We start from the raw sequence: 16006 nt of genomic DNA on the forward strand, positions 1-16006 counted from the left end.
AAGCCACAGCTTTGACCTACACTGCAGAGACAAACTGGACCATTAACCAACTGTACCACATTGGGAGCTCCTTACTTGTTGATCTTCCTTTTTGTTTGTTTGTTTTTTGTTTTGTTTTGCTTTTTAGGGCCACACCCGTGGCATATGAAGGTTCCCAGGCCAGGGGTCTAATGGGAGCTACAAATAGACCCCTGCTAGTCTATACCACAGCCACAGCAACTCAGGGTCCAAGCTGCATCTGTGACCTACACCACAGCTCACCGAAACGTCGGCTTCTTAACCCACTGAATGAGGCCAGGGATCCAACCCATAATTTCATGGTTCCTAGTTGCATTCATTTCTGCTGTGCCATGACAGGAACTCCCCTTGTTGATCTTCTAATTATTCTATTGATTATTGAAAGTGTGATGTTGAAGTCTCCAATTGTTGAATTTTCTATTCTTTCAGTTTTATCATTTGTTGCTTTGTGTATTTTGGATTGCTTTTATTAGGTGCTTATATGTTTATAATTGTTATGTTTTAATTCATTTATTATTATAAAGTGCCCCTTTATTCCCTTTAAGGTCTTTTTTTCCCTGATATTGTATAGCTACATCAGGTTTCTTTGATTACTATTTCCATGGTATGTTTTTTCCCATCCTTTAATTTTCAAACTATTTGTGATTTTGAATCTAAATTGTGTCTCTGGTTGAGGGCATAATTGGATTTTAAGAAATCTGTTTCACCCCCAATCTTTGCCTTTTGATTGGAGTGTCTAATCCCTTTACATTTACTGTAATTGCTGATAAGGTAGGATTTACATCTGCTCTTTTGCTGTTTGTTTTCTTTATGTTGTGTCTTTTTGTTCTTCTGTTACTGCCTTATATATTATGTGTTAAGTAGATATTTTCTAGTGAACTTAATTCTTTTGTCACCTTTTGTACTATATTTTGAGTTATCAGTGCTTGCCTTGGTGATTACAACTGATGTGCTAATTTATAACAATCTAGTTCAGATTAATACCAACTTAGATTTAATAGTTAGAAAACTTTGCTCTACTTCATTCTCCATCTTCCTCCTTTGTGCTATTATTGTCATACAAATTACATCTTTACACATTTGTTTCCATCAACACAAATTTATAGTTTTCGCTTTAGGCGGTGTCTTATTAAAATCAGCTAGGAGAAAAAATAATCACAAATGAAAAGCATGGAAGTTCCCTGGTGGCTCAGTGGGTTAAGGACCCAGCATTGTCACTGCTGTGGCTTGGGCTGCTGCTGTGGCACAGGTTCAGTTCCTGTCCCAGGAACCTCTGCATGTCATGGGTGTGGCCAAAAATAAGTACATTTACACTGACTTTTATATTTTCCTATGTAGTTACCTTTAGTGTTGTTCTCCATTTCATGTGGATTTAAGGTACTGTTTGGTTTCCTTTCATTCCAACCTGAAAGACTCCCTTTAGGGCAGGTCTTCTAGCAGCAAATTCTCTTATTTATGTAGAGTTCTTGGTTGACACTCTTTTAGCATGTCAACTATGTTATCCCAGTTCCTCCTGTTCCTCAGTGATGTTTTTAGTGAGAAATCAGCTGTTAATCCTATTGGGTACAGGTGTGTTACTTTCCTCATGTTGCTTTCAAAGTTGTCTTTTTGTCTTAGGCTTTTTTTAAGTGTATAGTTCAGTGGCACTAAACACAATTGCCCTGTCTAGTACTTCCAGTATTATGTTTGAATAAAGTGGCAGATGTGGGCATCCTTGTATTTTTCCTGGTCTTATGGAAAGGCTTTCAGTCTTTACTCATTGAGTATGCTGTTAACTGTGGGTTTTTCACATGTAGTGTTTTTTTTGTTTTTTCTTAATGATGAGATGTCTTTGATTTTGGTACTTTGCAATGGTATGCTTAAGTGTGAATCTCTTGGGTTTATCCTGCTTGAAGTTCATTGAGCTTCTTGAATGTGTAGATTAGTGTTCTCATTAACGTTGGGAAGTTTTTGGCCATTCCTTCTCCTTTTCTTCTCCTTTCTGTCTTTCCTCTCCTTCTGGGACTTTAATTACATCTATGTTGGTACTCATGATAGTATCCTGAAGGTCTCTGAAACTCTGTTCGCTTTTTTCCTTTTTCATTTTTCCCCTCAGACTGGATAATATCAATTGTTCTATCTTCAAGTTCTTGGATTCTTCCTTCTACCAGGTCTGATCTCCTATTGAGCACTTACAGTGGATTTTTCATTTCAGTTGTTGTACTTTTTAATTCCAGAATTTTTACTTGGTTCTTTTTTATAATTTCCATCTCTTTATATCTTTATATTAATATTCTCTACTTGGTGAGACACCATCCTTCCCCCCCCCCCCTGCTTTTTAGGGCACCACCTGCAGCATATGGAAGTTCCCAGGCTAGGGGTCAAATTGGAGCTACAGCTGCTGGCCTGCACCACAGCCACAGCAACACGGAATCTGAGCTAACCATAGCTCACAGCAACACAGATCCTTAAGACACTGGGCAAGGCCAGGGATTGAATCCACATGCATCCTCATGGATACTAGTTGGATTTGTTTCCATTGTGCTACAGCAAGGACTCCGGTGAGACACCATTCTTATGTTTTCCTTTAGTTCTTTAAACATGGTTTCCTTTTGTTCTTTGAACATATTTTAAATAGCTGATTTCAAATCTTTGTCTAGTAAATGTAATATCTGGGCTTTCAAAGACAGTTTCTGTTGGTTCTTTTTTTTTCCTGTGTATAAGCCATGCTCTTGTTTCCCTGTGTGTCTTATTTTTTGTTTTCATTGAAAACTGGACATTTTAAATACTGTTTTGTGGAAATTCTGGAAAGCAGATACAGTTTTCCTCCCCCAGATCTGTTTTTGCTGTTCTGGTGTTCCTTTTGTTTTGATGGCTCTTCTGAACTAATTTTGTAAAATACGTATTGTTTGTTATGTAGGGGCAATGTTCTGTGTGTCCACTGAGATTTCTTCTTGGTTAGCTTTGTGGTCAGCTAATGATTTGGCAGAGATATCCTTTTTTTTTTTTGTTGTTGTTGTTGTTGTTGTTGTTGTTGTTGTTGTTGTTGTTGTTGCTATTTCTTGGGCCGCTCCCGTGGCATATGGAGGTTCCCAGGCTAGGCGTTGAATCGGAGCTGTAGCCACCGGCCTACGCCAGAGCCACAGCAACGCGGGATCCGAGCTGCGTCTGCAACCTACACCACAGCTCACGGCAACACCGGATCGTTAACCCACTGAGCAAGGGCAGGGACCGAACCCGCAACCTCATGGTTCCTAGTCGGATTCATTAACCACTGCGCCACGACGGGAACTCCTCAGAGATATCCTTTAATGCCTGGAACCAGTGAGTTTCCTAGCCTTTGCTAAGGGGCCCTTGCCTGTCAGGGGCACATCTTCAATTCTCAGGCAGGTACTTCATGACTCCTCCTTAGCCTCTCTGCTGTGCAGAGCCTAAAAGTCAGCCAGAGGTGAGAGGTGAGAGAGCATCCTCTCGGGTGTTGCCCAGCCACACACACAGCCTTGTCCTCGTGCACAGCCCTGAGTGTTTGTATGGCTTTCTAGATTCCCAAGAGTATGATAGATTATTTCAGAGTTCTTATGCACATATTCTTCACGGTTTCCTTAAATTTTTTGGTCACCTTGTTGCTTACCCAACTGTCATTGCTGTCAAGGTAGCTGAAATAGGAATCAGTTGCAACTCATCCAGACAGAGGTCCCTGGTAAAAGGCTAATTGTAGCTAAGTTACATCACATAAAGACAAGCTTTGCTTGTGAAAATTTCTAGAGGATAGCTAGACATTTATCCGGGAATTGGGCTTTGGCGGAGCTCCAGTCGTAATCTGCCAGGCTGATGGCTTTTACCATGAGTGTGAACTGTTGGTTTTAAAGACTGCTGGGTTGGTAGGGGTGGGGTAGGAAGGGGAATAGGACATGTTAAAACACCACAAAGCTTGTTGTTCTTTCTGAGATTCAGCTGTTTATCTTAAGTAAACTCTTCCTGGATTACTGCAAGTCTTTGGTTAATTTCCAAGTTTGTTTTCACTATTCTTTTCAGTGTTCTTTTTTTTATGGAGGAGAGCATTTTCTGAGGTCTTTATGACTCCCATTCCTGCTGGCATCACTCGGTGATGATGTTTCGAAATATGTTAAAAAAAAGCACTTGCTTTGGGTTATTGGATCCCAGAAAAGCTGTAAGATATATATTAGGTTTTCCTTCTTCTGCACCTATGAAATTATTTTAAAAATTAATGTCATAGGTAGAAGTAGGAAAGGTGGTATTTCAGTTTTCCGTCTAAAATATTTTTCAAAGCTCCTAAATACTGCTGTTCCAAACACCATAGTTATCAGTAATTTGATAATTCTGTATCTATTCAACTACAAAGCTGCTTGTTTTTCCTACTTGCCCTTCGACCTTGTAAGACTTTTCCCTTTTCTTTTTCTTTGTTTCTGTACCACCTGTTTAAAACAATAGGTTCCCCCTGTTCTGAGGAAGCTGGAGCTCTTAGGAGACTTAAGATATACAGTTGTTGTATCCGGTTATTGGAATCAGGGGATTTGCAGAAAGAAGTCTCATCTGAAATTATAGGAATACTAATGCTGGAGGTGAGATGAAAAACAGAAACTTTTTTGGTGTTGGGTGGATTTTGGGGGTGTTTGTAATTTGTTGAGGGAGGGAAACTTAAATGTGCCTAACCTAGCATGGTTCCTATTTATAAATCAGAACTACTGTTATAAAACAAAATAGTTGATGAATGAAACCACCTCAATGTTTACATTACGTTTTGATATCATGGCCATGTATCTCTTTGAAGAGGTGATATATTTGAAAACATCTGGGAAGTGGTGGAGGACTTTTAAAATTAAAAGTTTACACCAGAGCAGAATGATTCCCTGAACCATTTATAGGACCAAGCAAAAGACTATTTCTTGGAAAGAGATATCAAATATTTCAGTTTCTACTTAACATTTTTTTAATCCCATGTACTTGTAGGTTCACAATTTTCCTGGACCATCATTGGTTGAATTAGCCAATGAATTTGTTGGTGCTATCAAAGAGGGCAACCTAACAAATGGAAAATCTTTGGAGCTATTACCCATCATTCTCACTGCGCTTGCTACCGAAAAGGCTTATGGAAAAGGTAATTTTCTTTCAATCTTAGTGGCTTTTTCTCTCTTTACTTAATCAAATTATTTCTCAGTATATTTTGTATTTCTAGGTGAACTAAGTGGGGAAGACTATAAGAAGCAGTTGATTAAGACCCTCTGTTCTGTCAGGTGAGTATTTCTCATTAATATGTAGAGCTTTCTCAGGACTACGAGTAACCAAAAATAGAATTACAGTTTGTTTCAGGAATTTATATCATTGAAGCTTTTTTTTTTTTTTGCTTTTTTAGGGCCAAACTTACAGCATATGGAAGTTCCCAGACTAGAGGTCGAATCAGAGCTACAGCTGCTGGCCTACACCACAGCTCATGGCAACACCGTATCCTTAAGCCAGTGAGTGAGCCCAGGGATCATACTGCATCCTCATGGATCCTAGTCATGTTCGTTAACCACTGAGCCACGAAGGGAACTCTGTGTGTGTGTGTGTGTGTGTGTGTTTGTGTGTGTTTAGGGCTGCACGACATGTGTAGATTCCCAGGCTTAGGGTGGAATCGGAGCTATAGCTGCTGGCCTACACCACAGCTACAGCAACGCAGGATCCAAGCCTTGTCTGTGGCCTACACCGAAGTTCACGACAACACTGCATCCTTAATCCATTGAGTGAGGCCAGAGATCAAACCTTCGTCCTCAAGGATACTAGTCAGACTTGTTTCTGCTGAGCCATGGCAGGAGCTCCCTTGCTGAAGTTTTTATTCCATTTTTTTGTTTACGATGTACCACTATAAAACTGTTTAATCCTTGATGAGTTTTTGTGAGATTTACTGTATTTTCTGTTCTAAGACTGTACATATAATGTCTACTTATTTATCTATGTTAACATAGCAATTTAGTCTTATAGCATTATTTGGAGTCCCAAGGTCCCTAAGACTGGAAAGTCACTATGCTTCTATCTTTTATGCTTTTTTTGTAAGTGATAATTATATCTTTAAAGCAGAAATATGAGAATCTGCAAAGACTAAGGAAAGACTACATCGTACAAGAAATTTCTTGTACATGAACATTTCAACACAGAAATTAATGCTCAACTTAAGCATACAATAATAGAGATAAGTAAGTTGAGGTTTGTCAAATATGTATAGTCAGTGAAATAAAAAGAATACTAAGTTATATAATACCGTGATCACACTTCAGTATGTTAAAAAGAACTAGAAGGGCATACCCAAGATTATCAAAACCAGAGGTAACTGCTTTTGTGGTTCCTTGCATAAGATCTCTTACAGAAATAATTTTAGGCATGTATCAGCACATGTATATTTATCTACTCATTTATTTTTAATTATACAAAAGAGTCCATTCATAACATTGTATATACCTTGCATTTTTCATTTAACACAACTGTTCATGTCAGCCTGTACCACTTTGCATCATTCTTTTTAATAGTTCCATATATTCTGTTGTATTATTTGGCTAATTCCAGTTGTTGCATTATTTATTTTTGCCAGTAAATAATATTTGGTTATTTGGGAATTCCTATTGTGGCTCAGTGGGTTTAGGACCCGATGTTGTCCCTGTGAGAATATGGGTTCGATCTTTGGCCTTGATCAGTGTATTAAGGATCCAGCATTGCCATAAGCTCTGGCACAGGTTGCAGATGTGACTCAGGTCCAGTATTGCTGTGGCTGAGGTATAGGCCATAGCTGCAGCTCCAATTCGACCCCTGGCCCGGAACTTCCATATGCTGCAGGTGCAGTTGTGAAAAGAAAAAAAATCTTGGTTATTTGGTTTTTTGCTGTTATAAAAATTATTGCTGGAGTTCCAGTTCCCTGGTGGCCTAGCAGTTAAGGACCCAGCAGGACCCAGCATTGTCACTGCTGTGGCTTGGATACAGTCCCTGGCCTGGGAGCTTCCACATGCTTTGGGTGTGGCCGAAATAATAAAAAAGGGTTGCAGTGACCCTCTTTATGTATCCATACTTATATATCTAGGTGACCTTTATTTTTTATTTTATTTTTTGTCTTTCTCTTTTCTAGGGCTGCACCCGTGGCAAGTAGAGATTCCCAGGTGAGGGGTCTAATTGGAGCTGTAGCCACTGGCCTACACCACAGCTCACAGCAACGCCGGATCCTTAACCCACTAAGCAAGGCCAGGGATCGAACCTGCAACTTCATGGTTCCTAGTCAGATTTGTTAACCAGTGAGCCATGACAGGAACTCCTAGGTGACCTTTTATAAGCGTGTACATGGGATATATTTCTAATAGTAAGTTGGGTGGGTCTATGGTTATGTGCATTCTTATTTATTTATTTTTATTTTTTATTTTTATTTATTTATTTATTTTGGTCTTTTTGCCTTTTCTAGGGCCACTTCCAGCGGCATATGGAGGTTCCCAGCCTAGGGGTCTAATTGGAGCTGTAGCCGCTGGCCTACGCCGGAGCCACAGCCACGCCAGATCTGAGCCACGTCTGTGACCTACACCACAGCTCGCGGCAACGCCGGATCGTTAACCCACTGAGCAAGGGCAGGGACCGAACCCGCAACCTCATGGTTCCTAGTCGGATTCGTTAACCACTGCGCCACAACGGGAACTCCGGTTATGTGCATTTTTAAAGATGATAAGTAGTTGATAAGACTGTCAACTTGTCTTCCCAAAAGGGTCATCGCATTTGTGTACTTCCCCTAAAACAGTATGTAGAATGTTTCCCAAGATATCACCAGCATTGCATATCAACAGACTTTGATTTTGCCAGTCTGACAGGTTAAAAGCTGTTATTTCCTTGTTTTCAGTGTCATTTCTGTGGTCTTGTTTCCCAGTGGTACTGAATCAAACTTAAAATGGCCCTAATTTTTTTCCTCCTTACTAATTTTACAAAATAATATGTAAATAAGTTAAAAATGACAAAGTTTCTTTGTCATTTTCTTTCATCAGATGGGATCTTCAGTATGTAATCCAGCTCACCTCCATGTTCAAGTAAGCATCATCATTCCGTTTTCTTTTTATATCCTGCTGTGAGAACTTACCTTCTAGAAACTGAAGTGTAGCAAGCTCAGTACCACTCTCCCCCGAGTAAGAGTATTGGTACCTCTTTTCTGTTACAGGATTTCCCTCCACTCTTTTTTACTTTAATTTCCCTTTCTTTTTTTCTTAATTTCTTATTTAAAGTGTAACTTTGTGATTTTTTTTTTTCCCCAAGATAACTTAGCTTAGGTAAGGTTATTGGTCCCCTTTATTTTATTTTTACCAAAGATAAGCCAACATTTAATGAGGGCAAATAAAGTCACACTTCAGGTGGACACAGGGCTTCCTTACAATGCCCCTTGAGTCTCAGTCTGTCTCTCTCTTCCCTCTCTCCTGCCCCAGCACTCCTGTTGTCTGTTCCTTTTTTCTTATCTTGCCTTTTAGTTTCTGGTGTCTCACTTTTTGCAACGGATTTGCTCTGTTCTTCTCCTCCATTTTTCTTTTCTGCTTTTCTTTTTTCTTTTCTTTGCTCCTGTCGATTATACTCCAAGAAAATAACAAAATGGGAAATTGCATTGTAATGGGAACTGGAGTTTAGCAGATGAGACCATAGAAAAGTAAGAGGCAACTGCAGAAATAAAATTAGAGTTGCAGTTTTTGAAGAAATAATGATGCCAACAGCATAAAGCGATCTTGTTCAGAGGAAGAATTATCCTAGTTTTTCCTTTTGTTGGGGAATTGTGAGGTGAACCACATTTTCAGCTACTGACATGAGTCTTAATAGATGTTCTCTTTTCCTGGCTCAAGTATTGGTCCCCTTTAGGTAAGGCTATTGGCCTCTAATATTTCCATTAGAGACATATCAAAAGAGGTAGTTATAATATTCTAACATCTCCCAAGTCAGGCTCTCACCTTTGGAATGTTGGATCCACAGGGATGTTCCCCTGACTGCAGAAGAGATGGAATTTGTGGTGGAAAAAGTGTTGAGCATGTTCTCCAAGTTGAATCTTCAAGAAATACCACCTTTGGTCTATCAGCTTCTGGTGCTCACCTCAAAGGTATAAATAAAAAATTATTTCTTCTCAGTTCTAGTAAAATGACTAGTTGGCACTATTCGGCTTATTCATATTGTTGGTTTACATACCAGAGCATAGATGCTTTCATTTCATATATAATAATTTGATCTAGTAAAAAGATCATGGTCCTCAGCCAAAGTAAACATACGTTCTCTCTTACAGTACCACATTTTGTATGTGTGTGTGTGGTCGTAAAATCGATAAAGATGGAGTTCCCGTCGTGGCGCAGTGGTTAATGAATTCGACTAGGAACCATGAGGTTGTCGGTCCCTGGCCTTGCTCAGTGGGTTAAGGATCCAGCGTTGCTGTGAACTGTGGTGTAGGTTGCAGATGCAGCTCAGATCCTGTGTTTCTGTGTCTCTGGTGTAGGCCAGTGGTTACAGCTCTGATTCGACCCCTAGCCTGGGAACCTCCATATGCCGCGGGAGCGGCCCTAGAAAAAGCAAAAAAAAAAAAAAAAGCGATACAGATATCAGAAAGGGTGGACTCTAGGCCCCTTAAAGTCTGACATTAAGATGTATTTCAAGCTCAGTTTCAACATGAAAGTATTCTTTAAATTCTTAGTGTGATTCTAGGTTATAATTTATTTAAATTCATGCTTGAGGAATTCCCTGCTGGTCTGGTGGTTAGGATTTGGCACTTGCACCACTGCAACCCAGGTTCATTCCCTGGTCTGGGAACTGAGATCCCACATCAAGCCACTGCGTGCTGTGGTAAAAAAAATAAAAAGAAAAAAGAAAAGAAAGAAAAAGAAAAAAATTCATACTTGAAAATTCTTTAAGCTGAAAAGCACTTTAAGTTCAACTTGTCCTTTATGGGGAGAGCTTACTTATGTACTTTTTTTTAGGGATGCCGAAAGAGGGTTTTGGACGGAATCATAGCTTTTTTCAGCAAGCTGGATAAGCAGCACAGTGAGGAGGAGAGTGGTGATGAGTGAGTAATTCAGAAATGAAATCAGTTTTCCAAATTCTCATTGTTGATCTAACCCTTCAGCCTCTATCTTCACCTCAGCATGGGTTTCCCTGGTCCTCTTAGCTGCTCAGTAATGAAATTATAAAAGTATAGTATAGTGCAGTCTCTTCAACTCTTTCATTTTAATCTTTCAGGAAAATAGCAATAATTGTTTTGTAAGTTGTGAGCTTAAAAGCTATTTATTAAGTGTCGGGAACTCTTGAGCGTTCCTGTCATGGCGCAGCGGAAATGAACCTGACTAGGAACCATGAGGTTGTGGGTTTGAGCCCTAGCCTTGCTCAGCGGGTTAAGGATCCAGCATTGCTGTGAGCTGTGGTGTAGGCTGGCAGCTGTAGCTCTGATTAGACCCCTAGCCTGGGAACTTCCATGTGCTCTAGGTGCAGCCCTAAAAAGGAAAAAAAAAAAAAAAAAAAGTGTCAGAAACTCTTTGGTCCTGGGACTACGGTGATGAATCACTCAGACAAGGTCCTTGCTGTCATGGAGCTTAAGTTTTAGTGAGAAGAGAAAATAAAGTAAGCAACAAGAAAAAGATTCCTGTGGAAGATGCTGTGCAGATATTTCAAATGGATGATGTGGTAATGACAGCATAGCTAATTGAGATTGGGTGGTCAGAGAAGATCTCTCTGAGAATGTGCTGTTTTAACTGAAGCCTGCATGATAAGAGCCACCAATGTAGGTCAGGGAAAACAATATTCTCTGTTGGTGGAACAGTGAGTACAAAGGCAGGACACAGCATAGTGTGACTGAAAAAGAGGATTTTTTTGAAGCAAATATTTCTACAGTGCTCATTCTGTGCCAGGTGCTGTTCTGAGCACTTTAAACCTTACAGCAACCCTATTTTGCCTCTATTTTATGCATGTGGAAGCCAAGGCACAAAGAAATTAAAAGATTACCCAAGGTTATATAGTCATAAATTGGTGAACCTAGGATTTGAATTCAGGCAGTTTGACTGCACAATTCAGGCTTTTAATCCTATTTCAGTTTACTGCTTCTAATCTAGAATAACTTTTAGTTATTTGGCTTGAACAGTTGATTAGAAGGTAGTCTTGTATACAGAGTTAGGAAAGACTGACGGAAAAGCTGGTTTAGGGGAAAATAAGCTCATTTTTGCCCATGTACGTTTGAGATGTATATTAGTATCCCATGTGGAGGGATGATCAGGCAGTCTAGGGTTTTAGGGAGAGGCCAGGACTGGAGATACAGAGTAGAAGGGACTAAAGCCTTTGGACTGGATAGGGTCACTGAGGGAACACGTGAGGAGAACGAGATCCAAGACCGAGCTCAGAGGCATTCTGCTGTTTAAAGGGCGGATGAGCCAGCAAAAATAATTAAGAGGCCAATGACAATGCCCTAGAAACTAAGGCTTTAATTAAGATGGGACTTGATTATTGGTTTTGACAGTATAGAGGTCATTTGTAACCCTTGCAAGAATAAGCAAATAGCGTTGGAAGGGAGGTTAGGGAGGGGGCAGAAGCCTGTTGAACTGGATTGAGCTGGAAAGAGGTAAAGAAGTGGAAATAATGACTATAGACGTTCTTTCAAGAAGTTTTGTAAAAAAGGAGCAGAAAATGAAGCGGTAGATGTCGTACTTTCTGCCTGCCTCTGGTGATCGTGTTAGTTCAGCTTATGTTTTTCTGTTTGTTCATATGAGCATATGCACTATGGTCTCTTGCTCAAACCATAGCTCCTACCTTTCCATTGAATCTTTTAGGCTGTTGGATCTTGTTACCGTGCCATCAGGTGAACTTCGTCATGTGGAAGGCACCGTTATTCTACACATTGTGTTTGCCATCAAATTGGACTGTGAACTAGGCAGAGAACTACTGAAACACTTAAAGGTAGCACCAAACTCTTAATTATCCAGGATCTCTCTACGAAACAGGAATGTTTGAGCTCAGACCTCTTTTATGCTTGCTATTGACAGGAAATGACATAGAAATATTGTAAAATGACCTTGGGTCTAGAGGATCTCTTTGAAGATATATGACGTCACTACATTCTTAAGTTCTATTTTAAAATCATACCTTAAATGTTCTAGTTTAAAAAGAAAAAAAAAGATGAAGACTGTTCAGGAAACTCAAAATTTAATCTTAACTCCATCATTATCTTAAGTGAGCTTCAGTCTTGACCTCTGTTTTCCTATTTGTGAATCAGGGAAATTGCCTATATCTAGTAGTATCTTAGGGTGTTTCTTGAAGCCAAGTCATTTGTCATTAAATATTTGTGAATATAAAAAAATAACTTTTTAAGTATTTTGTTACATTTACCTTATCTTACTTTCTCTCAAGTATATATATTTTTTCTGAACCATTGAAGAAATTGACACTTCATTGCTTGAATACTTCCATATATGTCTCCTAAGAATAAGGATTAATACATTTTAATTGAATTTTTTGAAGCTTCCAGCCCAGTTTTCTTGGGTCTCACGTCTGATTTGTCTGATTGTTTCCTTATGATTAGATTCAATTTAAACCTTGTTGGCAAGAATGGTAAGTGATGTATACTCTATCTTATAGGGATCACCCAATTTTCTCTAACGGGCCAGATACCATTCTTAGGCTTTGCAGGCAATGTGGTCTCTGTCACTGCTGCTCTGCTCCACTGTTGTAAGCAAGAAAGTAACCAGAGACAGCACGTACGTGAATGAGTGTGGCTGTATGCCATCGAAACTAGATGGGCACTGAAATTTGGATTTTATTTAATTTTCATGTGTTACAAGAATATTATTCTTACTTTGATTTTTTTCCCCCCTCAGCAATTAAAAATGTGAAAACCAGTCTTAGCTCCTGGGCTGTACAAGAATAGGTGATGGGCTAGATTTGACCCAGAGTCTGTAGGTTGCCAACCACTATTCTATTAGGGTACATTAGAAGGCTCATAGTATTAGGCAGTCTTAGCCAAATCATTTGGTTAAGACAATGACCATCAGTTTTCTTTATTGCAGAGATATACATTTCCCTTTGTAATTAGGAAGTAATCCATGGGATCATTCATAATTTGGGATCATGGGAAAATCCTTTTCCTCAGCAACTTTTCACAGAGTAGATTTTGTTTTCTCATCTACTGATGATTCTTGGCCTAAATCAGTAATTATACTGGGAGTTGCAAGACGGGTTTTAATTCTGTCATTCCTTCTACGTTATTAGCTAGTTTTCTGCTGTGAAGAGAGCCTCCCCTCTATTTTTTTTGGATATTGTCATGCAACAATGAACCTTTTAAAATTCATGGTACTCGTATGCAGTACTCAAAGGGACCCATATTTGGACAGCTGGGCCCTTCAGGTTGGTTTATGTGTCCTTCTGACATGACCCCATTAGTTTTTGAGCACTTTGGTGGCATAAGCTCTCCAAGACCCACCTTTGCTTTTCTTGCCCCATCCTGGTATCTCCAAAAAGCCTTGGGTCCCTTTTGTAGGAAAGGATGTTTTAAAGCCCATGATGTGGGAGCTAGTCTTTTAAGCTCCTTTATCTTGTCTTTATCTGTTCACTCTTTTTTATTTAAGTTTATAGTCACTATTATTGGTCTTTTCAAAGAACCAGCTTTGTATTTGTTTACCATTTTATTTTTGTTTGTTGGTTTTCTATTTTATTCATCTTTGATTTTAGATTTATTTTTTTTTTCTTTTGTTTCTTGGCTATCATTTCTTTTATGGCTCAAAGACCTTTTTTTTTTTTTTTTAAACTTTGTTTTTGGTGTTATATACCTAAGAAATCTTTAATCCAAAGTCTTGATGATTTTTGGCTATATCTCTTTTTAAAAGTTTTATAGTTTTAGCTCTTAGGTTTCTGATCCATTTAAGGACCTGTTTAAGTAAGCTGTGTTATACTTTTAAGATGTAAGTAATGATTCCTTTTTGGTTTATCTGTTCTAGGCAGGACAGCAAGGAGATTTCAGTAGTAATATATGTCCTTTCAGCATTGCCCTCTTGCTCTCTGTGACAAGGGTACAGAGGTTTGAGGAACAGGTATTTATGAAACTATGGTTTCTTCTGTAGTTGATAAAGGGTACAAGAGCCTCTTTTTTTAATCCTTTTCTAAACTATTCCTCTCCCATCCTACCAGCAGCAAATTCCCCTATAAGACATGTAGGCCCGCACTGTTTTCTGGGGGCTGCTTAAAAACATCTTCAGATACTTGGTTTATACCTCCATTCCCTGTTGTGTGGTAAGCCAGGTGGTGAGATAGATGGGAATAAGAGTGGAAGCATCACACAGTCCATGTAGCAAAATTGGGAAGTGTCGCTGGGTGTTCACAGCAGTTTTATTATGTTGCTGCTTTTTAAGACATTGTCCCTAACGGGGTTGAAATTAATGGGACTAGGTTATTTGCAAGAATGAAAATGTAAAGTCCTTTACCCTTTTTCTCACATGTGTTTCCTAGGTTGTGGGTAATATTAGTGCTGATTTTTAGCTTTTTTTCTCTCAAAGAAGGCCTGTCTTCAACTCTTTTAAGTTCCCACTGAAAGTCATAATTTTCGAATCATATTTGTTTAGTGAGACCGTTGTCATAGGGATGTGAGTGTATGGCAGCGAGTAGGAATAGTTACAGGGTTAAGGGTCTATATAGAGTACAGGCTATCATTTTTTGCTTCATTTTCCTATTTTTTGCATTATGTTAGGTGTTTGACCTTTTAAAGTCTTCGGTTATAAAAAACTTCAAGGATCTTCAGCTTCTCCAAGGCTCAAAATTTCTTCAGAATCTGGTTCCTCATAGATGTTGTGTTTCAACTATGATATTGGAAGTGGTAAAGAATAGGTAAGTTCATGACCCATGCCCCTAGTAGGTTCATAATGTATTTAATGTCAGAAAATGTGATATGGTACTATACTTACAGCCCATCAGAAAACTGATGACTACACCTGTTGCCTCACATATTAAGGTTTAAATCTCTTAAAATTGGTCAACCAAGCTTTCCTGTATCAGAAAATCCTTGAATCCCAAAGGTCTGATTTCTTGGCCACCTTCGTCGTAAGAATACAAAACTGAAGCATGTACCTTTGCTCCTTTCACAATACTTTAACTCTTTATGACCTGAGTCTTCATTGGCTCTTTAGGTGAGTGGAAAACAAAGTGTTATTTACTTTGGACTGATGGAATTGAATTAGCAGTTTAATGTTTGCTGTTGTATTTCAGAATATACATTCACTATTCTAACAGTCTTTACTGTGCCATGCTTTGTCTGTGGTTCGTCTGCATGGTTTGCTACGTTCAGCTCCGTTGATAGACTTTGTGTATACCTGCAAGTAGTTGGAGGTGCAAAATATTAATATACTAGGGGAAAAAAATCACCTGTGAACCAATACAACTCCCAGGTTATACTTACTCCTCTGTTTACCAACTGTGTTTGCACTCTTCCTTGTTAGGTAGACATTTGTAGCAAACCCACTGTAACTGTGTCTTCCCTCCAAGATGGGAACCTTAGCACACAGCATACACTTTTTCTCCACTTCCTTCCTGTTAAGATTATTATTAACAAACACTGCTTTAGACTGTGCAATTTTACCGTTTTCTACGCTTATATCTATCTTTTGAATCTCATACTTTCCACTTAGAAATATACCTTATATATGTGATTTTCGCAGTAATTCTTTCTGATAGGGTTTACAGATAGTAAACTTTGCATATCTGAAAATGTCTTTGTTTTTTGTTCTTCCACTTGAACAATAATAGTTGGAGCATGTATAAGATTCTATGTTGGAGTTCCTGTTGTGGCGCAGTGGGAACGAATCTGACTGGTATCCCTGAGGCTGCGGGTTCAATCCCTGGCCTTGCTCAGTGGATCGGGGATCTGGCGTTGCTATGAGCTGTGGTGTAGGCTGGCAGCTGTATCTCCAATTCAACCCCTATCCTGGGACCCTCCATATGCTGCCCATGCAGCCCTAAAAAGCAAAAAATAAAAAATAAAAAGATTCTATGTTTGTAA

General features: G+C 39.0%; 1 protein-coding gene across 1 annotated transcript in view; it reads left to right on the forward strand.

The window, feature by feature from the left end:
* Nucleotides 1–16006, forward strand: part of FANCI (FA complementation group I) — a 78930-nt gene that overhangs the window by 10441 nt on the left and 52483 nt on the right. The window contains exons 4-12 of the mRNA XM_001926870.7: nt 4450–4580; nt 4969–5116; nt 5195–5252; nt 8007–8048; nt 8971–9094; nt 9960–10045; nt 11796–11922; nt 13956–14048; nt 14702–14838. Of these exons, the coding sequence (XP_001926905.3) occupies nt 4450–4580; nt 4969–5116; nt 5195–5252; nt 8007–8048; nt 8971–9094; nt 9960–10045; nt 11796–11922; nt 13956–14048; nt 14702–14838 (946 nt within the window). The remainder of the gene's footprint in view (nt 1–4449; nt 4581–4968; nt 5117–5194; nt 5253–8006; nt 8049–8970; nt 9095–9959; nt 10046–11795; nt 11923–13955; nt 14049–14701; nt 14839–16006) is intronic.

The sequence above is a fragment of the Sus scrofa genome, chromosome 7 (genome assembly GCF_054392235.1).
Source record: "Sus scrofa isolate SSC_HxYL_T2T_F1_AM1 chromosome 7, Sscrofa_HxYL_maternal_Yorkshire_Landrace_v2.0, whole genome shotgun sequence".
NCBI lineage: Eukaryota > Metazoa > Chordata > Mammalia > Artiodactyla > Suidae > Sus > Sus scrofa.